Source organism: Coffea eugenioides, chromosome 6 (assembly GCF_003713205.1).
Source record: "Coffea eugenioides isolate CCC68of chromosome 6, Ceug_1.0, whole genome shotgun sequence".
Lineage (NCBI taxonomy): Eukaryota > Viridiplantae > Streptophyta > Magnoliopsida > Gentianales > Rubiaceae > Coffea > Coffea eugenioides.
The window spans coordinates 15,230,295-15,250,946 of NC_040040.1; the positions used below are offsets into that span (position 1 = coordinate 15,230,295).

Below are 20,652 nucleotides of genomic sequence, written 5' to 3' on the forward strand. Positions count from 1 at the left end.
GAAAAGCATGATACTCGAGACAGACACAATAATAACTTTATAATTGCAATATCCCAAATTTTTTGAGGCTAAGGTGATTGATCGTGTAGAACTCAACCTCATTTCTTTCAGTTCCCCCAAGGTTGAGTTGTTATTCATTAAAAGTACAACGCCCAGAACAATTTTCAAGCTAAATAAAGTGAATCACTCATCTGGGAGAAACCTCGGAAACAAAAGTGACAACTAGAAAATGGTAGACTCAGCGAGTAAAAGAACAGATTTTTATTGTATCAGCCCTCAAACAAAACTTCTTTCAACCTATGAGTGAGCAGACAATTTCCTTGCAGTCAAAACATACTGCAGCAATGGAGCTGGACGAGCATGTTTCAACTGAATTGATATTGGACCAACGATTGAAATATTGACATCTTGACTAGGTGAGCTTTGCTATCCCAATTTGTTCATTTCCAGTTCTTTATAAAATCCATCATACATGATTATTAGTACCTTTTTTAAGCGAAACTGTATGAATATTTGCATCTTCATTTAAAGAAGCAAGAAATCATACAGGACATGTAAATTATCTATTTTTGATGCAAATGAAGGTCGTAATCGTAATAAAATAAGGTGTGATTTATCCTCAGAAAAAGCAAGCCCAAGGAACTATGATTTATTTTTTTCTGGTTTGCGTTACGTTTGTTGCACTACTTTTTTATATAGTCATAACCTTCTCAGTCTAAAATCAGGGAGCGAGTGACCAACTTGTCAAAGATATATATGCTATAGGAAAGAATTGCACTTTCCCCCCAAACCATTAGGCCAAGAGCTCAAATCCCCCACGTACAATTAGAAAAATTGGGAGCTCGGACATTTGCAGGCAAAAAAAATTCAGAAGAAGTTGTACACTAATACACCCTTTGTGGTTTATGGTTAATTGTTTATACTGCTGGTCAGAGAAAATTCCTAGGTAGATTTAGTTCCACTAACTTATTTGTCGTAGACTATGTAATAAATTTTATAGCCATATGTATAATAATGTTAGAAAAGTGATAGTGATTTTTTTTTTTTTTTTTAGAAAAGTGATAGCTAAGGAAACGCCTCATCCCAAGATTCTATCGGGCTCGCATTTTATAATGAGGGGTGAATAGGTATAATAAATTTAGAAAAGTGATAGTGATTTATTTTTTAGAAAAAGATTAGGTAGGAAACGTCTAATCCCAAGATTCGGTCGAACTTGCTATTTATAAAGAGGGGTGTTTTTCATTTGGATTCAAACTTCGTTCGTTATGCAGAGGGTCGCAAATCCCTTTTCACTTGCTCCAATTATTATTGATAAATGTTAGGCAAGGAAATGTCTAATCCTCAAAGCGCTTTTTACGGATGAACTCAAACTTTGTTCATTATAAGGAGGGTCACAATTCCTTTCACTTGCTCCCATTATTATTGGTAAATGTTAGGCAAGGAAACGTGTAATCCTCAAGAATTTTGTTGAACTTACTTTTTGGTTTTTATAACAAAGGAATCCTTTCCGATGTGATGTCCCTAGATAGATTCGAACTTTGTTCATCTTACTGAGTCGCAAATTCCTTCCACTTAATCCACCCACCAATGATAAGTTTAGTAAGCAAAAGCCTAATCTCTTATCTCCCTTCCCCCCTCCCTCTCTCAATTTTATTAAATTTATTATTTACAACGAGAAGTTCCCTCGTAATATAATATCTCTAGATGGATACTAACTTTATTCGTTATGTTAGATGTCACGAGTCCATTCTACTTGATCTAACCCCCATTACTAAAGGAGATTAAGTAAGAAAACGCCTAATCTCCCGAGATTATATCGGGCTCGCTTTTAATTTCAAGAGGATCCCTCGCAACGTGGTTTCTCTGGATAGATTCGAACTTTATTTGTCCTGTCCTTCCAAAAAAAAAAAGAAAAAAACTTTATTTGTCGTGCTGGGGTCACAAGTGCCTTGTGCTAGGCTGTTTTTCTGGCTAACCTTTCCACAGTAAGTGCTGAATGATGACCTTAAAAACTCCCTTAACATTGGGCCATGCATTTGAGTGCTTGAGGCCTACAGAAAGAGCAACCCAGTCCATACTACATGGGTCCAAAGTACTAACAAAATGAATAAAAAAAAAAAGAGTAAAATGAAAATCCATGTGGAATCCCATTAGCTGCCGAAATAACTGACGACCCAATTAGATCTTCTTCAGGGCATGTCGGCCCGGTTGGGTACATTTGTTCCCTGGGAGTGGAGGTCTCTTCAACTTCTTCGCCGGAAGTTTTATATAAGCATGAATTTCATCGGCTTCATTTTCTTCTTTGGTCCTATGAATTTCGCAGCGCAACGGATCTTCTGTTCCATATCCTGTGCCACTCTCTGTCTCACTTTTTATTATATTGCTATTTCTCCTACATAAACATTATGTTTTAATTCTTTTTTGTTTCTTTAAGATCCAATAACTATCAATTAAGTAAAAAATAAATACAGCAGTTTCAAAAAAGCAATATATAATAGAAAATTTAAAAAATCAGAAAATTCATAAAAATATCATTTTTTATGCATTTTGATTTTTTTGAGTTTGTTAAATTTTGTGTATTACTCAATTAATAGTTATTGGATTTTAAGGAAACAAAAAAGAATTAAAACATGATGTTTATGAAGGAGAAATAGCAATGTAATAAAAAGTGGGACAGAGAGTGACACAGGGTGTGAGACAGAAGATCCGTTGCGATTTCGCAGTTGGATGTGCAATTCGTGTGATTTTGAATCTGGAACCCTCATAATAATTTTTTTTTATTTCAGAAACTCTTTGAAAAAAAATATCAATTGAAGAAAGAAGATGCATAATTGCATATATATATATATGTGTGTGCTTTTTTTTTTGGATTTCTTTTTTGAGAATGAAGTTGCATATATTGAGTAATTCATTTAGAGCAAGCTATTAGAGGCTGTGAATTTGCAAGAATTCTTTCCTTTCTTTAGAGCTTTTTTTTTTTTTTGACAAGAAAACTCGTAGCCGCTACTTGAGAGTGCATACTGGATAAACCCTGTTTCGTGCAATAGCCCGCCAATCACATGAAAAGATAAGATACACTAGGCAAATTCTGTATGACATATAGATGTTCCAAAAGAGGTTCAAACTCGAGTTGGGAGGAAGGCATCAACCCGGATTGTTTTGAATTCCATTTACTACTAAATTCACATCCCAAGCTTAAAGCGCTTTTCTTGTGGGGGTGGTTAACTTCGTTGGATTGGGATGTGATGGTTGTCCAAGACAAGAATTTAGGTGTTGTAGTAGACATTTGCAGGTCTTCTACGCAAGAAAACCATCGGTTGTCTTTTTCTTTAATACCTGACCAAGAGCACCAGTCTCTACGATTAAGGCTTCGAAATATATGGAAAGTCGTATGGATCAATTTATATGTATTTGGTTTTCCTAACATGCCTTCAAAGCTCAAATGTGATTAATTTTGTATAACATTTTGTGTGCAAAATAGTCACTGGTGATTTTGTTACGTCTTGTGTGACTAATAGATATTGATGTTAAATATACTTTTAAGATTACAGTTATGCTTAAATTTAGCAATGAAGATACAATTTTTTCTTTGAGTTTAGAAATATCAGATCAAAAGAGTTTTTCTTCTTATGATCATGACCTCAAGATTATCTAGAGTTTTAATTTTCAATCGATAAGTGTGGATATGATATAACAAGAGAGTTAAGACTAATAGACATTCATGTTAAAAACACTTTTATGCTTACATTTGTGCTTAAATTTGGCAATGAAGAACATTATATATATCTCTTTGAGTTTAGGAACATCAAAACAATAATAATGTCTTCTTATTTTGAGGTCAATATAATCTCGACTAGGTCCAACACTTTTGTAAAAGGTAACGAGTATGTCATTCTAATAGTTTAGCTAATTCAATGGATAACAAAAGGGAATTTCATAATTTTTTTTAGGTGTGTATAAAATGGCCAACTCTTTTTAAAAATCTTCAAATTATATAAGCTCAATAATGAATTTCCTTAAAGTGAGGGGGCAATTGCCCATTCTCACCTACTTGTTGCTCTTAATTATGTGTCATTAACTTGAAAAAAAAAAAAAAGAAGAGAAGTGGATAGTTATAAAATTACCTTGAATTAAACTATATGGAGGTTATTGCTTTAGCAAATATTTTGCATGGGAATATTTGGACGATTTTGTCCTTTACAACGGGGATGTAATATTGGTGTTTAAAAAATTAATAATAATGGACAAATACCAAAGTCATTGTTGTGACATTATAATAGTTAAAAGTTATGTTAGATAAATTAGTTTATGTAATTCAATTAAATGCATTTAATTACTCGAAAAAAATCTACAAATTCGTTACTTGTGGTCTAATAGAAGTGTACAAATTTTTGTAGGAAGCTAAAAGAATTTTTTTTTTTTGTGACAAGCTGAAAGGCTCTTTCCATCTATTACTAACACGAAGTCGTACCAAAGTATCGACAAGACTGTGTCATCTAAGCAATAAATTAAGTAGGATAAGTAAGTTTACATGACATGGTGATATTGATTTACAGGCATACCAACCAAGATTCTTCTATAATGACACAATACTTAATCCTTCAGAAATACTAGTACGAGTCTAAACTTTTTATTGCAAAAACATGAACCACATCTATTAATTTTACTAAACAAAAACGTAAGAAGTTGCCAACAAGCAAAGTGAGAAAACACATATATATCCTGTGTTTTTCTGACTTTTAAGATATATATATATATTTTTCATTTCTTGATCCTTCTATCATTGTCATCTGTTGTCCGTCCAACTCAAAAATCACTTTTGGTCCCGTAGACTGTAAGGCCATCCTGTTTGAGATCCCCATTCTTGACGTCCCAATACTCAAAAGCAACGGAATTTCCTTTTTCTACATGACTTGGAACTTTAAGAAAAGCATAATCTCCATGGTTAAGACGGGATTAAAAAAAAAGAGAGAGAGGAAACTATCATTAGAACGATGTGTAGGCAAAATTGAATTCATGGGATTCTTAAAATTTCCGTATTCTTTTTAATGTTTGATCGAATTTTCAGTATCCTCGAGTTTCAAAATCTCTTAGGACTCTAAAATCCCTTAAAAAAATGGGACACTTTAGAACCCTTCCGTTTTTCATTCTTGCGATTATCCATGACACTTGCATCATTTCATGTGTGTTCTTGAGGACCGCACACCAAATCTTATAAGTAGCAAAGAACAACAAGGCAGAATCCCAGAATTCATCTTCCTGAAATTTCAATCTCCTGCCAAACATGGGGTAGAAGTTCTTTGATTTTCAGTCCCCGGGGAAAGAAAGATCCCTTGCACTAATGAGAAAAATCTTGTACTAGTTTTTAAAAGTAAGCTAAATCAGGATGTGACACCACACGATTAAGCTAAGAATGATGAAAATGAAGCAATTCAGTGCAGTTGGGCAGTGTGATATGGTTGTTTTCGTGCTTGGAGTTCACGGCAACATTCAATGATGATATCAAGAAGTTGAAGCAAATTAGATTGCATTTTCCCTAAACTGTATAATCCTCAATCATAATTCTTAACAACTCTTTGTTGGGTCTTGCTGCACTAATGAACTCTAGTGCTCCACTGCTAATAGCCTAACAGGGAATGTTGCCATAAGTGATGGTTTACAAATGAATTAGGTTTTTAAAAAGTTGTTTCGTTTATACAAAGTCATTTTATTAAAAATAGTTTTTTCTAAAAAGGTCTTCAAATCAAAGTTTCGTTTCTCCACGCACCTTTTAATCTCATGCATATCACATCCCAGAAATTAATATGTTACAATAATATTCTAAAAAATGCATTAAAAAAAACGCAATTGAAATGAAAAAGAAGATTTGAACAATGCCTTATCAATATTGAGTAGAATACAAGAAATTTGGCTGGTTTTACTACTGAGTTTCTTTCTTAACGAAAAAACCAACCATATTAGTTCACTTCTCCTCTTTATTTCCGAAGAGAAATTTACTTCGTCCTTTTTCTCAAAATAACCATACGAGATACTAAATTAGCATCATTTTACTTCTTAGTTTTTCTTTCCCTTTCCCTTCTAACCATTTATTCCCATCTCAGCTTCAAGTCAGATATGCTCTCATCTTATCCACTGTAAATACTAACTTGTGAAGGTATACAAATTCCCACCCAAACTTTTCACCCACCCTTCATGATGACTGAAAGAAAGCAAGTTGTTTTTTTTAAAAAAAAAAAAAAAATCCTATTCGACATTGGTATAAGTTGCCATTCTTTTTCTTTACTTTGATACTTTCTGCTTGACCTTCCAGAAGAAGCAAGGAATCCGGTCATTCACCAAAATAATCCAGCATATCAGCATGCAATATGAATAATTCCATTGATGTTCGCATGTGGGCTATTAACCTGTAAGTTTTTATTTGAAGACAGCCTAGAACATACAAAACAGGAAGAGAAATAAAAGATGAGAAACACTACTAATTTACAAAAAAAAAAAAAAGAAACCTAACCTCTATAGCATCTGTCCCAAATATTTTGTGGTTTAGTTTTCAAATACTCCACTACCTAAATGACTGATAATTTTTCATGACATATCTCCACCAAAAAAAAAAAAAAAACTTTCATAATTCCCTCAACTATAAATCAATGTCAATTTATTCCTACAGGGAAATGATTGAAAATTGTTTGCAAGTTGCCTAACCCCGAGACACGGTATTTGTGTAGGCGTAGGCCAACACCAGACAAAACGCTGCTGACTTAACTAACACAACCAACCAATGACCTTAAAATGAACTGCCTACAAAGATAAACCAAACTAAGCATCCTCTAAATTAACCATCCGATGAAAATCTTGATTTATCGATGGTCCAGAATAAAGGAAAAAATGGACCCCACTCCAAGATCATTAGATTATGCAGACTTTGGTGGTACTAAATTAGTATGTTTCTGAAGTCTTCAGACCCCAGGAACGTGTAAAGAGTAAAGACTGGCAAAGGCAGAAAATAGAGAGAGAGAGAAGAAAGAAAACATTTTTAAAACACGGAAAAAGCTAAGAAAGAGATACACAGGAAAGAAGAGATCAAAACAGAGTCAAATTTTTGAACGCCAACCGCTCCAATTTTCCAATTCCACTTCATCAATGCCCACCATCGCAAAATCCCACCTTTAAATACCTCCATTTTTTCAAAACCCATGTTTTAGTTTCTCAAGTTGTGATCATATATTTCCTCTATCAATCACCGCATATATCCCCAAGTTTTTCCCTGTTCTTTTGGCTTTTGTACTAGCAGCATGACGGCTTTGAACAAGAATCAGTCAAGACTCTGCCTTTTTCTCCTCAAAATCTGATCCCATGTGTTGTGACAGCTTCAGTTGAATCCGTGTCTCTTACTTTATCTTTGCCTGCTAATATATTTCCCCTTCTGTTATTGATAGAAATTTAGGGTCATTTGAATTCAAAATTTTACACTATTCTGCCTGTTTCTTTCTAGAATCAACAAAATTCTGTTGATTTTGAGGAATCACAATCCCTTTCTATTCAGTTCCCGTATGTTCCTCTGAGAGTTCCTTAATTCGTGTTAAGAAGATTCAATTTTGATTCCAAGTTTCTGTCTTTTTTGTTTGTTCCCTTCAAGTTCCCAATTCTTGCGGAAATTGAACCATGGGAATTCAGAAGGATAGGGTGAGATTTAATGTTGGTGGAAAAATCTTTGACACTTCAGCCACAACCCTGGCGAATGCTGGCCGAAATTCTCTCTTTGGAGCTATGTTTGATGAGAATTGGGACCTCCAATCTGGTCATTCCACCACGGAGCACTTCATTGATCGAAATCCAGACTATTTTGCAGTTCTTCTTGACCTTCTCAGGACAGGGGAATTGTATCTTCCGTCAAACATGTCTGAGAAACAGTTATACAGAGAGGCTCTGTTTTATGGCATTTTGGACCACGTCAGGTCTGCTAAGTGGGGTCCGTTCGATGGAAACAGGCTCCGATTAGCCCGGTCAGTAACTGGCCGGGCACCGGGCGATGGGACTGCTATCAGGGCTGGTCCAGATGGTGGCTGTTGTGTGGCTCATGGTAGCATGGTTCATGTGTATGATTGGATGCTTGAAGTGCATCCTCCTATTAATCTTGATTATCAAAGAGTCAATGATGCTGGTTGGATCGATCCTGAGAGCATTGTAATCAGTGCTTGTGAGAGGTTTGGTACGGGAGATGGAGGCATGGGATTGTTCAGTGCATCCACGGGGGAACGAAGGTATAAATTTCATGTTAGTCATGAAAATCAAGTTAAGAGTTACACTGCTGGTGCATTGAGTTTTAGTCCAGATTATAAGTTGTTTTCTAGTTGTAAAGGTAGGAGCAATGAGTATGGGATTGGTGTTTGGGACCAAGTGACGGGGAAGCAGATTGACTTTTTTTATGAGCCACCTGGATGGTCACTCGGTGAAGCAGACAAACTACAATGGTTACATGGTAACAACTGCTTGTTGGTAGCAACTTTGTTTCCAAGAAAGGACAACTGTTACATTGGTTTGCTGGATTTCAGGGACAAAAGCATGCCTTGGTCCTGGTCTGATGTAGGGGCTCCAATTACGGATGAAAAGCGAGTTAGGGATGCAATAGCAATGGAGGAGAGTAGCTCCGTATGCGTGGTGAATGAATACGAGGACTTGGGGTTCATGGATTTGAGGAGGGCTGCCGGAAGTGTGAGATGGAGTTCAAGGAGCCGGTTGATGAAGGGGAAAATGCCTGATGAACCATGCTATCCAAAACTGGCGTTGCACGAAGGACAGCTATTTTCATCGATGAACGATAGCATCTCAGTGTTCTGTGGTCCAGATTGGGTGTTAACATCAAGGCTTCGACGAACTTATGGCGGTTCAATTTGTGATTTTTCCATAGGTGGTGATCGGCTTTTTGCCCTGCACAGCGAGGAAAATGTATTTGATATATGGGAGACTCCATCTCCACCTATCATATGATCATATACTTAGTTTTGTTGTTCAACTGCTTAGTCACCTTCTTCTGAATGTTACTGTTTGTTCTCTCTTATACACTATTGACAACCGGGTTGGCGCCTTTGATAGCAGAGAGGCCTAAAGCTTCTGTTTGGTGCTTGAAAGTTAGAGAAGATAAGGTTGAGCCTTATCTAATTGTGAGATTGTACAGAATTTTCTCATAATGACATAGACATCATATGATGAGACAGATTGCTTAACAACCATATGTTTTCAAAATCGGCTTGCTTCTGGAAGTCTAAACTCGAGCAAATTGTATAAAATTGGTTAATTTCTTGACCTTCTTGGGAGTTTGGGACCACCACAGTCCTTGTCTCTCTCAAGAGCCCTTTATCAGCAATCTTTTTTTGACCATTGCTTTTGCAAAGATGGTTCTTTAGTTGTTAGGCCTGCCATCCCACTTTTTCATCTCAGTTAGATTCCACGTTCTTTACAGAGACAAAAGGAGATGAAAGTTGCTATATTTGCATGTTGTGAGCAGTTGAACTAACTCCTAAACCTGAGTGGCTAGTTATTTATGAAGCTGGTGATCTCGAGAAGTCGAGCCAGTGCGAGATATTGCCATGGTTTTTTGTGAAGTATCAAGAAAAGCCGAGTCTTGCCACCTAGTCTTCTCCATTTACGCACTCTAAACCAAGTCCATTGTTCCGGCATCTCTTTCCAGATACTCCAAATTAATAATACTGATTCAACAGCAGTTAGTTCATTTCAATGCAATGTACATCACTCATTTAGCTTCAAAACTGCTAAGAAAGGAGCAAATCCCAATTTGATGGGACCACAGAAGGATAAACAAAACATGTATTCTGCTGACCATTGCCGGCACTCCTCAGGATTTCACGGCACATTAGATAAACAAGGGCTTAAAGCAAAGGGTGTTTGAAAATTTTATATGAATCCATCGACTATTGACAATGATAAACTAAATGTGAGAAACCTAGTGTGTACCTAGGGCAGATACAAGAACATTAAACTTGTCTATTAGGTATCAAAATCCCCTTCCCCAACAAAAAGAAGAAAGCAAAAAAGGTGAAGAGGAACAAAAGAAAGAATGGAAATCAGACTGGAACTGTCCCTGAACTGCCATATGGAAAGAAATCCAGACTTCAGCGACAACACTTAGTAAGCTCGCAAAAGAGAAACCATCACAAAGAAGGTCCAATTAGTAGGGAGACCAAGTCTTGTGTTCATTACATATAAAAATGGAACTATTTCTTGAGAATCTAAAATCTTTAAAACCAATGTATGCACCATTAGGAAGGTTCCTTCGTTCTAAACTTGATTGAAAAAAATTATTTGAAGAGATGCAAGTACAGTAGGAATAAGACAGAACCTTACTGCTTGGAAGCAAATAACAATATTTAGTGATAAAAAGGCAGTGGACCCAATTAATTAAGCATAATCTGGCATTACTTTCTTAAGGAACTTGATTGGCTGGGACTCTTCAGCGGCGATTTCATCGAAGGCGATGTAGTTTTGCTCCTTATTATAAACGTGACACATTGTCAATATGGTCTTCATTAATCTCCAGTTCCATGTAGCTTCATTCAGATACTGTTGCATCATGGAGAACATGGAGAATACACGTAAGGAAGCTGAAGAATATCTTATAGGCATGTACTTATAATAAGGAGGAGGAGGGCTTGTGGAAATCAGATGCTGCCCTTAAGGACCCTCCAGACCCCCCTCCAGTTCTGTTCAACTAAAAATTTGAGAATTCCCTTGTGAGGTAAAATGGAAAGTATTGTTTTCGTCGTGGCTGCTGTATCATGGAAAGCACTTATAGAATCCATACCTTGCCCCAGTTCTCCTGCAAAGACTGATGGGCTGCCTGCAAGTTGTAGCTTGGTATCCGTGAAGAAATGTGATGGGGAATATGAACATTGATATTATGACAAAGGATTTCTATCCTGTCAAAGAAACAAAAGGACATATAAATTCCTCTGCAATGACAAGAAATGAAATCAAAACATTCCTCCAGGTGATACAATATAGTTAATTCAGGATCAAATTCCTAATTATGTGTTTCGACTAAACTCCCACCATAATTTATGTTTAAAAAGCATCAGCTAAACATGTGGTTGTCATTAACAAAATAGTTTCAGCATAGCATTTCGGCACTCCTGGTTTATGCTTATATCTTCAACAAATTAGTCAAGTGAGGTGGGAATACAAGCCATAAATACTTTTCAAGGCATGAGGATATGGATCAAAAGCTCTTCATCAATCAGTAGACAATTTCATAAATAACAATTCTCTTGAATAACATGCATAATCAACACAAATATCTAAGCAGGAGCAGCAATGTAATCACCATGTTGCCAATTCAAAGAATCACAAAGGATATATTTCTTTTACCATTTAGGATAATCACAGTGCACTGTCCCATTAAGCTGGGCCTGAGCTGCATTCCACTCATCTGAGTCTTTGAAAGGTATATGAGGAGCTGTGTGATGCACCATTGTGAAAGTGCTCATCTGCAAGTTTTGATGACACAAATTCAAAGTGCTATAAATCATCAAACATAAGGGTGGAAAGCACCAGGTTCTCTGTTAGAGAGAAGACAAATGAAATGTAGGATTTTATTTTTGTCTAGCCAAAATCCAGAACTTTGATGCAAAGTTAAGGATACTGAAGTCTCATCTCCTCTGGTTGACGTGAACCATGAAGGATTCTGTCAAGTTAAAATAATATTTCATGGTGAATTTTAAGCAACATATAAAAATATTAGATGATATTCACAGTACTTGGAAGGTCAGGGATTCCTTGAACAACATCCAGTATAAATAACTTCAAAAGGGTAAGAAGAAAGTCAATAAGATTGTCTATGGACACAACAGGCCAGTATTACAGCGTCTCTACCATGACTACCTGATGCAAATTTGTTTTCTAAAGAAAGAAATGTTCATAATACTGGCTTTCCATATCTTCAAGTTATAGATTCCAATTAAATTTTCACCTGTAAACCATATACCGGGTTAATCTAGTAACCACTGTTCAAAATGGTGCCTAAAACCAAAAAAGAGGTGAGAAAGTAAGTTACCCAAAAGTGATAACCCAACCATGGCATTAACCAAAAATTAATCCATCCAATGATCCCTGTCTTGTATATTATCAGCGGCCATCCAACAGCCATAAAAGCAAATACACAAGCCAAGCTTATCTTCACCCTGTGCACTTCACTTGGTCTGAACTTCTTCAAGTCAAAGTGCCAGATTAACCTAAATAATAGTATTTGACACATATGCACAAACATCAAATTTGCTTCTAAAAAGAAAGAATGGAAAAAATGGATAAGGTCCTAAGTTTCAAAACATATTAAATCTCTAGCCGTCAAGTACCAGTGAGCTATAGACATCCAAGGTCGAAATGGTCCATATCCGTATATGATTGCTTTCCTTAAGACTGGGCTTGAGTCAAATTCTTCTTTTACAACAGGATGCCAAGCTGTATCTTCTTGCAGCCTGGGATGAAAGCAGAAGAGGCAATAGAGGTAAAGAAGAATAGCAGAAAATCTATAAAATGAGAACTCAAATGCCCATAAACAAGCTCAACTTCCCCAGAAAAAAGAAGAAACAAAGAAACAATAACCAAGAAACAAGAGGAATAGGCAATAGCATAGATATACTTTATCTATATGCATATCTTACTGAAATATGTAATTTACTCTGTGCATGTGGATTGCAGAAAGAATTAAGAAAATTTTACTTTCTGTGGTAGATATAGAACCAGGGTAGTTACTTTAATGTCTGAGCATATGACCAGATACCGAGGTTTCAATTAAGGTTGTAGAAGAAAACAAATATCTCTAAAGGACATATAGATTCTTCCCAGGCATCTAGTTCAAATGGAAAAAACAGCCCGTGAGCGAACTGAAGTATGGATTCATTACCCAAATACTGAATGATTTTTCCTTCAAGTTGCATGTCCATTTACAGATTTCTCAAAAAACTAATGGTGGAGCCATAGAGTCTTCCTAAAATCTAATGTTGAAAAAGTCCACTAACCACCTTACAATGACAAAATTGCTGAAGTTTAGCTTTGTCCTACTCTCTGCAATGACCTAAAACAATCTATCCATACACTTGACCAGCACTCCCTTATACTCCTACAGCTCAGAGGCAAGAAATACTGGACTAAAAGACTACCTTAAAACAGAACGAAATTCATGTTGACAACGGACACTCAAAAGTTAAAAGAAAATGAAATTTCAGTCTTAAGTTGCAAAGCTTATGCAGGTGCACATGGGTAGCATTTCTGTTAAGTCTGTGTGTGCGCGCATTAATTGTTGACCTCAGTAAAAATAGCATATCTAAAAGAAGATATGTGAGAACAAAGAAATTGATTAGTTCAGTCCAAAGTGCATAGCTTCAGCATATGACATATATATGGGCAGCAAAGGGGGGAAAAACATGCAATGTGCACCACAATCAGTACTCAGAAAACACTCTTGTATCAAAGTAGTCTTTGTACCAGCCATCAAGATATATTTAGCTTCTTCAAAATATAAAGAAACAAATTCCGAAATACACTAAGTGGCTAGACAAAGACGCTGAAATTCTTACAAGGATGTCGGTTAATTGATCCTTTCAGAGTTATAAGTATGAGCAAAATAAAATTGAACTTAGAGGCAAAATAAACAATTCACAGGAATCTCATACAGACATGTTTGTTTTTGCATGATGCCTATCATGCTTAAAACGCCATGGCTCGTATGGGTAAATCAGTGGCAAGAAGGCCAGAGTTCCAATGATATCTTCCACTAGCTTGTTCTTTGAGAATGATTTGTGCGCACAATCATGTCCTATAACAAAGAACTTCACAATACAAGATAAGAAAGAAAATAACGCAAAAAAGTTGGTTTTGTGTACCATGAATGAAAATAAATCAAAAAAGCTTCTGCTATTCTGAAATAACTTGACGGGAAGGAAAACTTGACATGAAATCAATTTGATAATGCTCTTGGATTTGAGGTCCCCCAGGGGCCGCGGGGGGGAGGGGGATGGTAAGAAATTTTTCATCAAATTGTTATTTTCCTTCCTTTCAAACTGTTAAAATATGGAAATAATAATGATAAATATACATGCAGAACTAACCCCAGTAACTGCAGTTCCTGTCCAAGCCCAAGCCAGGGGAAGTAGATACCATGGTGCTTTAGCAATCATGAAGAGTCCCAAGGCATAGGATATTGCAGATATCAAGACAGACTTCCATGCTTTTACATCATCTATCTCAAATACCTAAAAGTAAAATTTAATGGGAAGATTATCACTGTTTTTTCTTGGTAGTGTTACTGGAGCCCAAAACTGTAAAATTTTCACAGAAAACATACTACTATTTTAGAGCTCAACTCAATTTTCACAAATGCTTGGATCCTTGCATTCATCCAGAGTGGTGGAGCCACATAAAATAAGTTCAAACCTAGGTCATTAAGTAAGTTGGAGTAACATCCTTAAGCCTTAACAACATCTATGCCCAAGGCAAATAGTGCTATGCTGCCATATTGGCAGGCATAGTTGTTTAAACAAGATGCATTGTGCTAATTCTGTCATTTACAGCCAACTTCCAGCATCTTCTTCTGCATTTTTTTTTCACCTGCAGAGAGGGGGGGGGGGGCAGTGGCCAGAGGAGGAGCCAATCAGTCAAGTTTTTGTTCATTAACTATTTGATATTGTATTGCGTTCTCACTCATGTCTTGGTTGGAATTGATATAGATCCTAAAGTGAAGCTAAAATACTGTAAAAGACAAAAGTACAGACTGAAGTTGCATAAAAGTGCTCTCAGAATATGCTCCTTCACTGTTTCAAATATTCAAAGTTGAATAACTCCAACATATTACATATTTCCTAATCAGATCAAAGATCACATTCACATCCTAAAAAACATTCAGCAATGAGAGAAACGGCATCCAGTGCAACTATCCTGAAGGAGAATAATTTCATTCCTTATTAGGAATCAACAAAGCCAAGTTAAAACCAAAAAGTTGAGCTTAAAAATTTGGTTCTACGAATAGCAAATCAATGGAAATCTCACTGAACATATAGAACTCTTCTGAACATCAGAAAAACTATCACCTTTTTTGGGAGGGTTTCAATAATATCTTTCAGAGTGACATTATCTGGAAGTGGCTCTCCAATCTGTTGAAAACCATATCTTTCAGATAATTGTTTCCTATGCTCTCTTCTGTCTGCCGGAGATGGAGCTATTGGGACTGCCACAGCTTGTACAACCCTACTTTGTCTCAAAGATATTAAACATCTTTTCTGGTTGTTTCTTCCACGAAATATATCTTCCCACTTCAAATTAAATGTGCCTGCTCAGCATGATAAAAACTGTTATACAATTGACTAGAAAAGTGGATGAAGCATACCACACCTAAAATATCATAATTATCAATAGCCACTTACAGCAAATAAACAGAAGTTTCAGCTATTACTGAAGGTCACGTAATAGGAAAGCACAGCAACTTATAGAGTTTTCATATCATTGAACACAACTTACATCAAGTACCATGGCCTATATCTACATGTCACATTGCTCTGTAACAATTAAGAACATGTATGTTTATCAGACGAGATATCTAGTAGTGAGATTGCATCCATGTAGAGTAATAAGATGGATTCCTTCAATTACTAAAGAAAGTAAATTAGCGATCGAGGAGTCACGATATAATTTGGCCCCCTATTCTCTCATTCATTCACACAGGCTTCACTATAACTATTACTTCATTATCAGTAAAGAGGAAAGCATTCCAAACCAAATAGAATAGGATCACCAACTTATAGTCTTCAACACCATTATCCAAACCACCCCCATGCAGGCATCACTGAACATTTGTAAACAGAAAAAGCATTGAGAATCTCAAACCAGCTATGAGACCCCGTGATCTGACCTACACCTCAAAGGCCCCAGCCAGAATTGCTTTCCCTTTCATTTTTTCCTTTTGTCATTCTCAGTACCTCAATATTCATCATCCAACAATTTCATCCTGTTAGGCCATTGAATCATTTCTAAAAATAGCTGTGTGGACTAATAAATCTCACTCTGACAGTTGCCAATTTTAAATAATATTTCAATCGCAACATTGAACTCCCATCTCAAAAATGTAATACACTGTGGCTTGATGAATTAACAATTAAATAAGCACTTCTCTCAAGCCACATCCTTCCCTCCTTGAGTGCTGCTAAAAAAAACCTCATCTTGATTCACAAGAACTCAATTGACAAGAATCACAAAGTTTATATTTACCAGGACAAGTAAGTGGGGACAATTTATGGTTCTGAATTGACCTCCTTTGTTGACCCTAATTATAGAAAAAGCAAAATAAAACCCATACATTAGTGTATCAACAACTAAAAAAACTATTGAACACGCAACAGGAAAAGAGAATATTGACCACAAGAAGGAAGCTGGAGCCTGCAAGTCTGCAAGCCATCAAGACTAGTGGAAACTGCTGGGTTTCTCTAGTTCAAGAAACCCAGTAGCCCTCCTAATCCAACTGCTTGTTTGCAACCCTTTACCCCTTTATCAATGTCCAAGTGGCCTGAAGAAGATAAAGGGGTAAGAGGGAGAGGGAAGACGACTGCAATTGGAGCTTGGCATAGACCAAAAAAGGGTCCCAAAAAAAGGGAGTGGCATTTTATATCAAAACTAGGATGAGGTTAGCTCGTTCTTGTGGTACATGTGCAAGAAGACGCACAATCTCAAGTGTGCCCAGTGTGGACAGAATTGCCCGCTACCGCAACAGGTTATGGTCAATGACTCAATTGGCATGCATGTCTTTCTCATTTTTGTTTAGGAAAAAATTGAAGATAGAAGGCATGACTTTTTTGTTTGGTTAAAATAATTCTTTTCCCTATTAAACACGTTTTTGTTTATACTGAAAAAAGTTTTGATGCTTTGGGATGTTGTGGAATTTTTTGTCAAACATGGCGACTTGCAAGGATGGGTACTCTAGAATTTCGAATTATCACCCTCGAAATCAAATTAATAGAAAATCTTGGTCATTAATGTCAGACCACATCATATATTTGTGCTCATAGATCGTGTGTATCAATAGAAAATTTTCAGTTAAAACTGAGATGATTATTTCGTCCTTATAGCATTTTTTGGCACAGTTAAAATCTCATTATTCATAATTATGACAATTGATATACTCGGACAGTTTCAAAATGGCAGCATTGTATCATACATTAGTCATACGCCATTGGAAGAAATGAATATGGGCATCCGCATTTACCTATAATGCTCTGCTTATTGGCAATCATATGTAACTAATGTAAACGTTTAGTTCAGTGTAATTGTAAAGTAAGAAAGACTTTTGACCTTTTTAAGAGGAAAAAAGAAGTTACGCATCTATTTTCTCACACCTTTTCTTTATACATATGTATATATATGTTGTTCTCTTTATGTTGTGTTCGAGAACTGTTCCATGCGAAAATAATTTTAAAAGAGAGATGCACTCTGTTTTCTCTATCCTAATAAATTATTACTTACCATCTTGAGGAAAATAAGTAGATTTGAGGCTCTGGATTAAGGTAATTATTTTTACACTAATTAATATGCCTAACTTTCACTCAAGCTATCATATATACATACATACATATTAATAATTATTATTCTCTCTTACAGTTAGATATGTTTCTTAAATTAATAAGAAGGCTTTTTCTAAGGCATTCGTTAGTCAAACCCAGACCCCTGTTTTAAGTATTTAAGAATCAATTTTGTTTCGTGTAAAATATTTACAGAATATGTAAGGGACTATGCTAATAACACCTTTGTAAAATTTTAGTGGTCTTATGCTAATTAGTCAAAAGAAAAAATTAAGTATTAATCTCTCTAAAACTCTTGAAAATTTGGCTTCCTGTCTAATAAACTAATAAGTTGCGGTTAAATTCCTAACCGTTAGATAAACAGTCAAATTTTTCCCACTTACTGTTAGGATCTAAACGCAGCACAAACAACTAGAAATATCAAGTACACAACAATTTAATGACAAACAAACCACAAGTATGAAAGATAAAGAATACACAATATTTAACGTGATTCGTCTCCACCATCGAACCTACGTTCACGGAGAGAAATCCATTCTTTATTATGAGAGAAAAACCCTATACAAGAATATAATTTGAACCCAAGTCCAACCCATGTATACTATCTCTCATCTCTCAAGAACCCTCTCTCACCATCTATATATAAAGTTACATGCCGTCTCTTAGGTGTCCTTTTGTGTGTCTTTTGTATAATATGTCAATCCACATATTTATATGGAGTATTATCTGGTCAAATTTAAATAACAACAGGAAATTAGTGCTAATTTCTAAACTTATACAATAGAAAATAACTTCTAAATCCTAAACAAAATAAGAAATTTTTTGGCTATTATTTCAAGTAACTAATACCAATTAAAAAACTAGTTACTTCCACACAAAACAAGAAATCTAACTAAAAGAAATTAAATCAATTTCCTAACACTTACTTCTCACCACTGGATAGGATTCATTTTAAGAAAGATTACTGAAGAGTATCGCTGAACTTCTTCTACCTTTTCTTTGTGTTAGATTATTTTGGACTAAATTAGTGAGAACTTGGCTTTTGGTTCACCTGAAGAGCTTTCAGCCTGCTGCTGTACATGCTATTCCTCCTGCTTTATCTACTGGAGTAAGCAATGATGGTGATGCAAAATAATGGTAAGATTAAAGCACAAAAAAATATTGATATTTTTGAAATTTGTATTATGGTTTTTTAACTTAAAAAATGCTTTAACAATAGTGAACTAATGAAAAAAGGGACATTTAAAACTTTTGGCTATTTAAAAAGTTGGATTGTGATCTGAATCCATTGCCATTTTTTTTTAAAAAAAAATGCATTGCTACTTCAAAGAAAATATGGAGTGGTATTGATTAATGGGAGACTATATAATATATAGAGTTAATTATAGTTTGCACCTTTGAACTTGACCCTTTATAATATTTTGTCCTCCTGAACTTTAAATATGTACACTTTACTCTCTTCATTGACTAGTCAAATATTAATGATGAATTCAAGAAGGGGGATCATGTGTTGGTTAAACTTTACCAACACGGGCATGTTCGTGGTGTGTACAAGAGTCTAATGCGATTATATGAAGGACCGTTCACTATATTCAAAAAGATGGAAAACATGACGTACAAGGTACCCGAAATACTATCCCAACTCCATCCGATCTTTCATGTCAATTTGGTCAAACCATTTTATCAAGATCCGCATGATCCACCAAGAAACATGTCGACGAAAGCACTCGCGGGCATGAGGGACAAGTACGATAAAGTTGCTGAGTAAATCGTGGCCAACTGTATTATTCGGTACAAGAGTTGAGCACTATCAAAGAAGTACTTGACGCGATGGCATGGGCTATTGAAATTGGAAATACGCTAGGAATCAGCTGAAAAGTTGTGGCAATTCAAGAGCCTATACAGGCATATGAAATTAGTTAAGGCATCGAGGTGATATCTTGTTCGAGTGAGGGAGGATGACAAGGATTTCATTCTATCCATGCATGATCGTGCCTGTCCGGTCAGCCATGCATTATTGTATATAGTGTCCCAATAGAAAAATCAGGACCATTAGTAGATCCATACCTCAATCCTCCAAATAAGTGGCAAGCCATGGAGCCTTACCTAAGACATGGACGCTACATCAAACATTGTTAGAAGTATGTAACAAGGCCTAGAGACTTCCGAAACGTTCTAAGTTGTTTAAGAGTCTTGTAGAATGATTTAAAATTTTGTACATACGAGTTGCCTTGTATAAAAAGTGCTAGAGAGGGTTTAGTGTAGAATTCTTTAAAAACTTGTATAACTTTCTTGACTTGCCTATAAATAGGCAAAACCCCTTCATTTGTAACCATCTTGTGCAAATGTTTATAATTATAATATAAGTATTCCTTAACCTCCAATGTTTTTCTTCTTTGCTCTCTACCTTAGTTTCCGTATATTTCCGCACACTTAGATGTAAGGGTGAACCAACAAACCGTTTATAGTTTAGGTTTTGAACGATCACTAATGCCGCACGGCGTGTTGATTTATAGGAATTTAAATAACCTGTGACAATTGGTACTATACTTTTAATCGGAATATGAAACATCTTATTAGAAAAAACACAAAATCACATGATTTAAAAAATTAAAAAATAAAAGATGGTATAATACCAAAGAATTGAAAAATTATATTGCGAAAAAAAAGAATTTAAAAATTCCTAAAACATCTACAAAAGTTTTTCATCGCTTATTTTTTTCCTTTAAATTGTAAACGGATTGGTTTTGATAATTTTCATTTACCTTGCAGCTTTCACAAGATTTTCACAAGTTAATAAGATGCTATTTGATAATTTCAGGCCACATTCGTACCTTGTTTTGTATTTTGTTTGAATTCTATGTTTTAAAAAATCTAAAAATTCTCTAAATATGTTTTTCAATATATTTTTATCTCATATAAAACACATTAAAAAGTATTATAATAAAAAATATAAGCAAATGATTTTCATTCCAAATGCACTAATTAATTTTATTTTATTAAAAATATGTATTGCTATTAGCATTGAGATAATTACATTGAATTGCTTAGACTTTTTGTTTTTGTGAATTATCTCATT

At 35.4% G+C, this 20,652-nt stretch overlaps 2 protein-coding genes across 2 annotated transcripts; one reads left to right on the forward strand and one right to left on the reverse strand.

Moving 5' to 3' along the window:
* Positions 1 to 7,047: 7,047 nt before the first annotated feature.
* LOC113772831 (BTB/POZ domain-containing protein At2g24240) lies at positions 7,048 to 9,227 on the forward strand. Its single transcript, XM_027317310.1, has one exon. The coding sequence runs from the start codon at positions 7,660 to 7,662 to the stop codon at positions 8,983 to 8,985; it is 1,326 nt and encodes a 441-aa protein (XP_027173111.1). The 5' UTR covers positions 7,048 to 7,659; the 3' UTR covers positions 8,986 to 9,227.
* A 917-nt stretch (positions 9,228 to 10,144) lies between these two features.
* LOC113773264 (omega-6 fatty acid desaturase, chloroplastic) lies at positions 10,145 to 16,683 on the reverse strand. Its single transcript, XM_027317871.1, has 10 exons — positions 16,418 to 16,683; positions 16,270 to 16,324; positions 15,096 to 15,334; positions 14,118 to 14,261; positions 13,687 to 13,838; positions 12,363 to 12,485; positions 12,065 to 12,242; positions 11,380 to 11,498; positions 10,817 to 10,931; positions 10,145 to 10,575 (listed from the first exon to the last, which is right to left on the reverse strand). The coding sequence occupies exons 1-10, from the start codon at positions 16,454 to 16,456 to the stop codon at positions 10,414 to 10,416; spliced, it is 1,326 nt and encodes a 441-aa protein (XP_027173672.1). The 5' UTR covers positions 16,457 to 16,683; the 3' UTR covers positions 10,145 to 10,413.
* Positions 16,684 to 20,652: the final 3,969 nt, after the last annotated feature.

Coding starts and splice junctions, on each gene's coding strand:
- LOC113772831 (XM_027317310.1), top strand. CDS start 7,660: ATGGGAATTCAGAAGGATAGGGTGAGATTTAATGTTGGTGGAAAAATC.
- LOC113773264 (XM_027317871.1), bottom strand. CDS start 16,456: ATGGCTTGCAGACTTGCAGGCTCCAGCTTCCTTCTTGTG. Junction 16,325..16,417: donor GCTCCAGCTTCCTTCTTGTG/GTCAATATTCTC, acceptor TTCTATAATTAG/GGTCAACAAAGGAGGTCAAT. Junction 10,576..10,816: donor TGCAGGAGAACTGGGGCAAG/GTATGGATTCTA, acceptor ATGATGCAACAG/TATCTGAATGAAGCTACATG.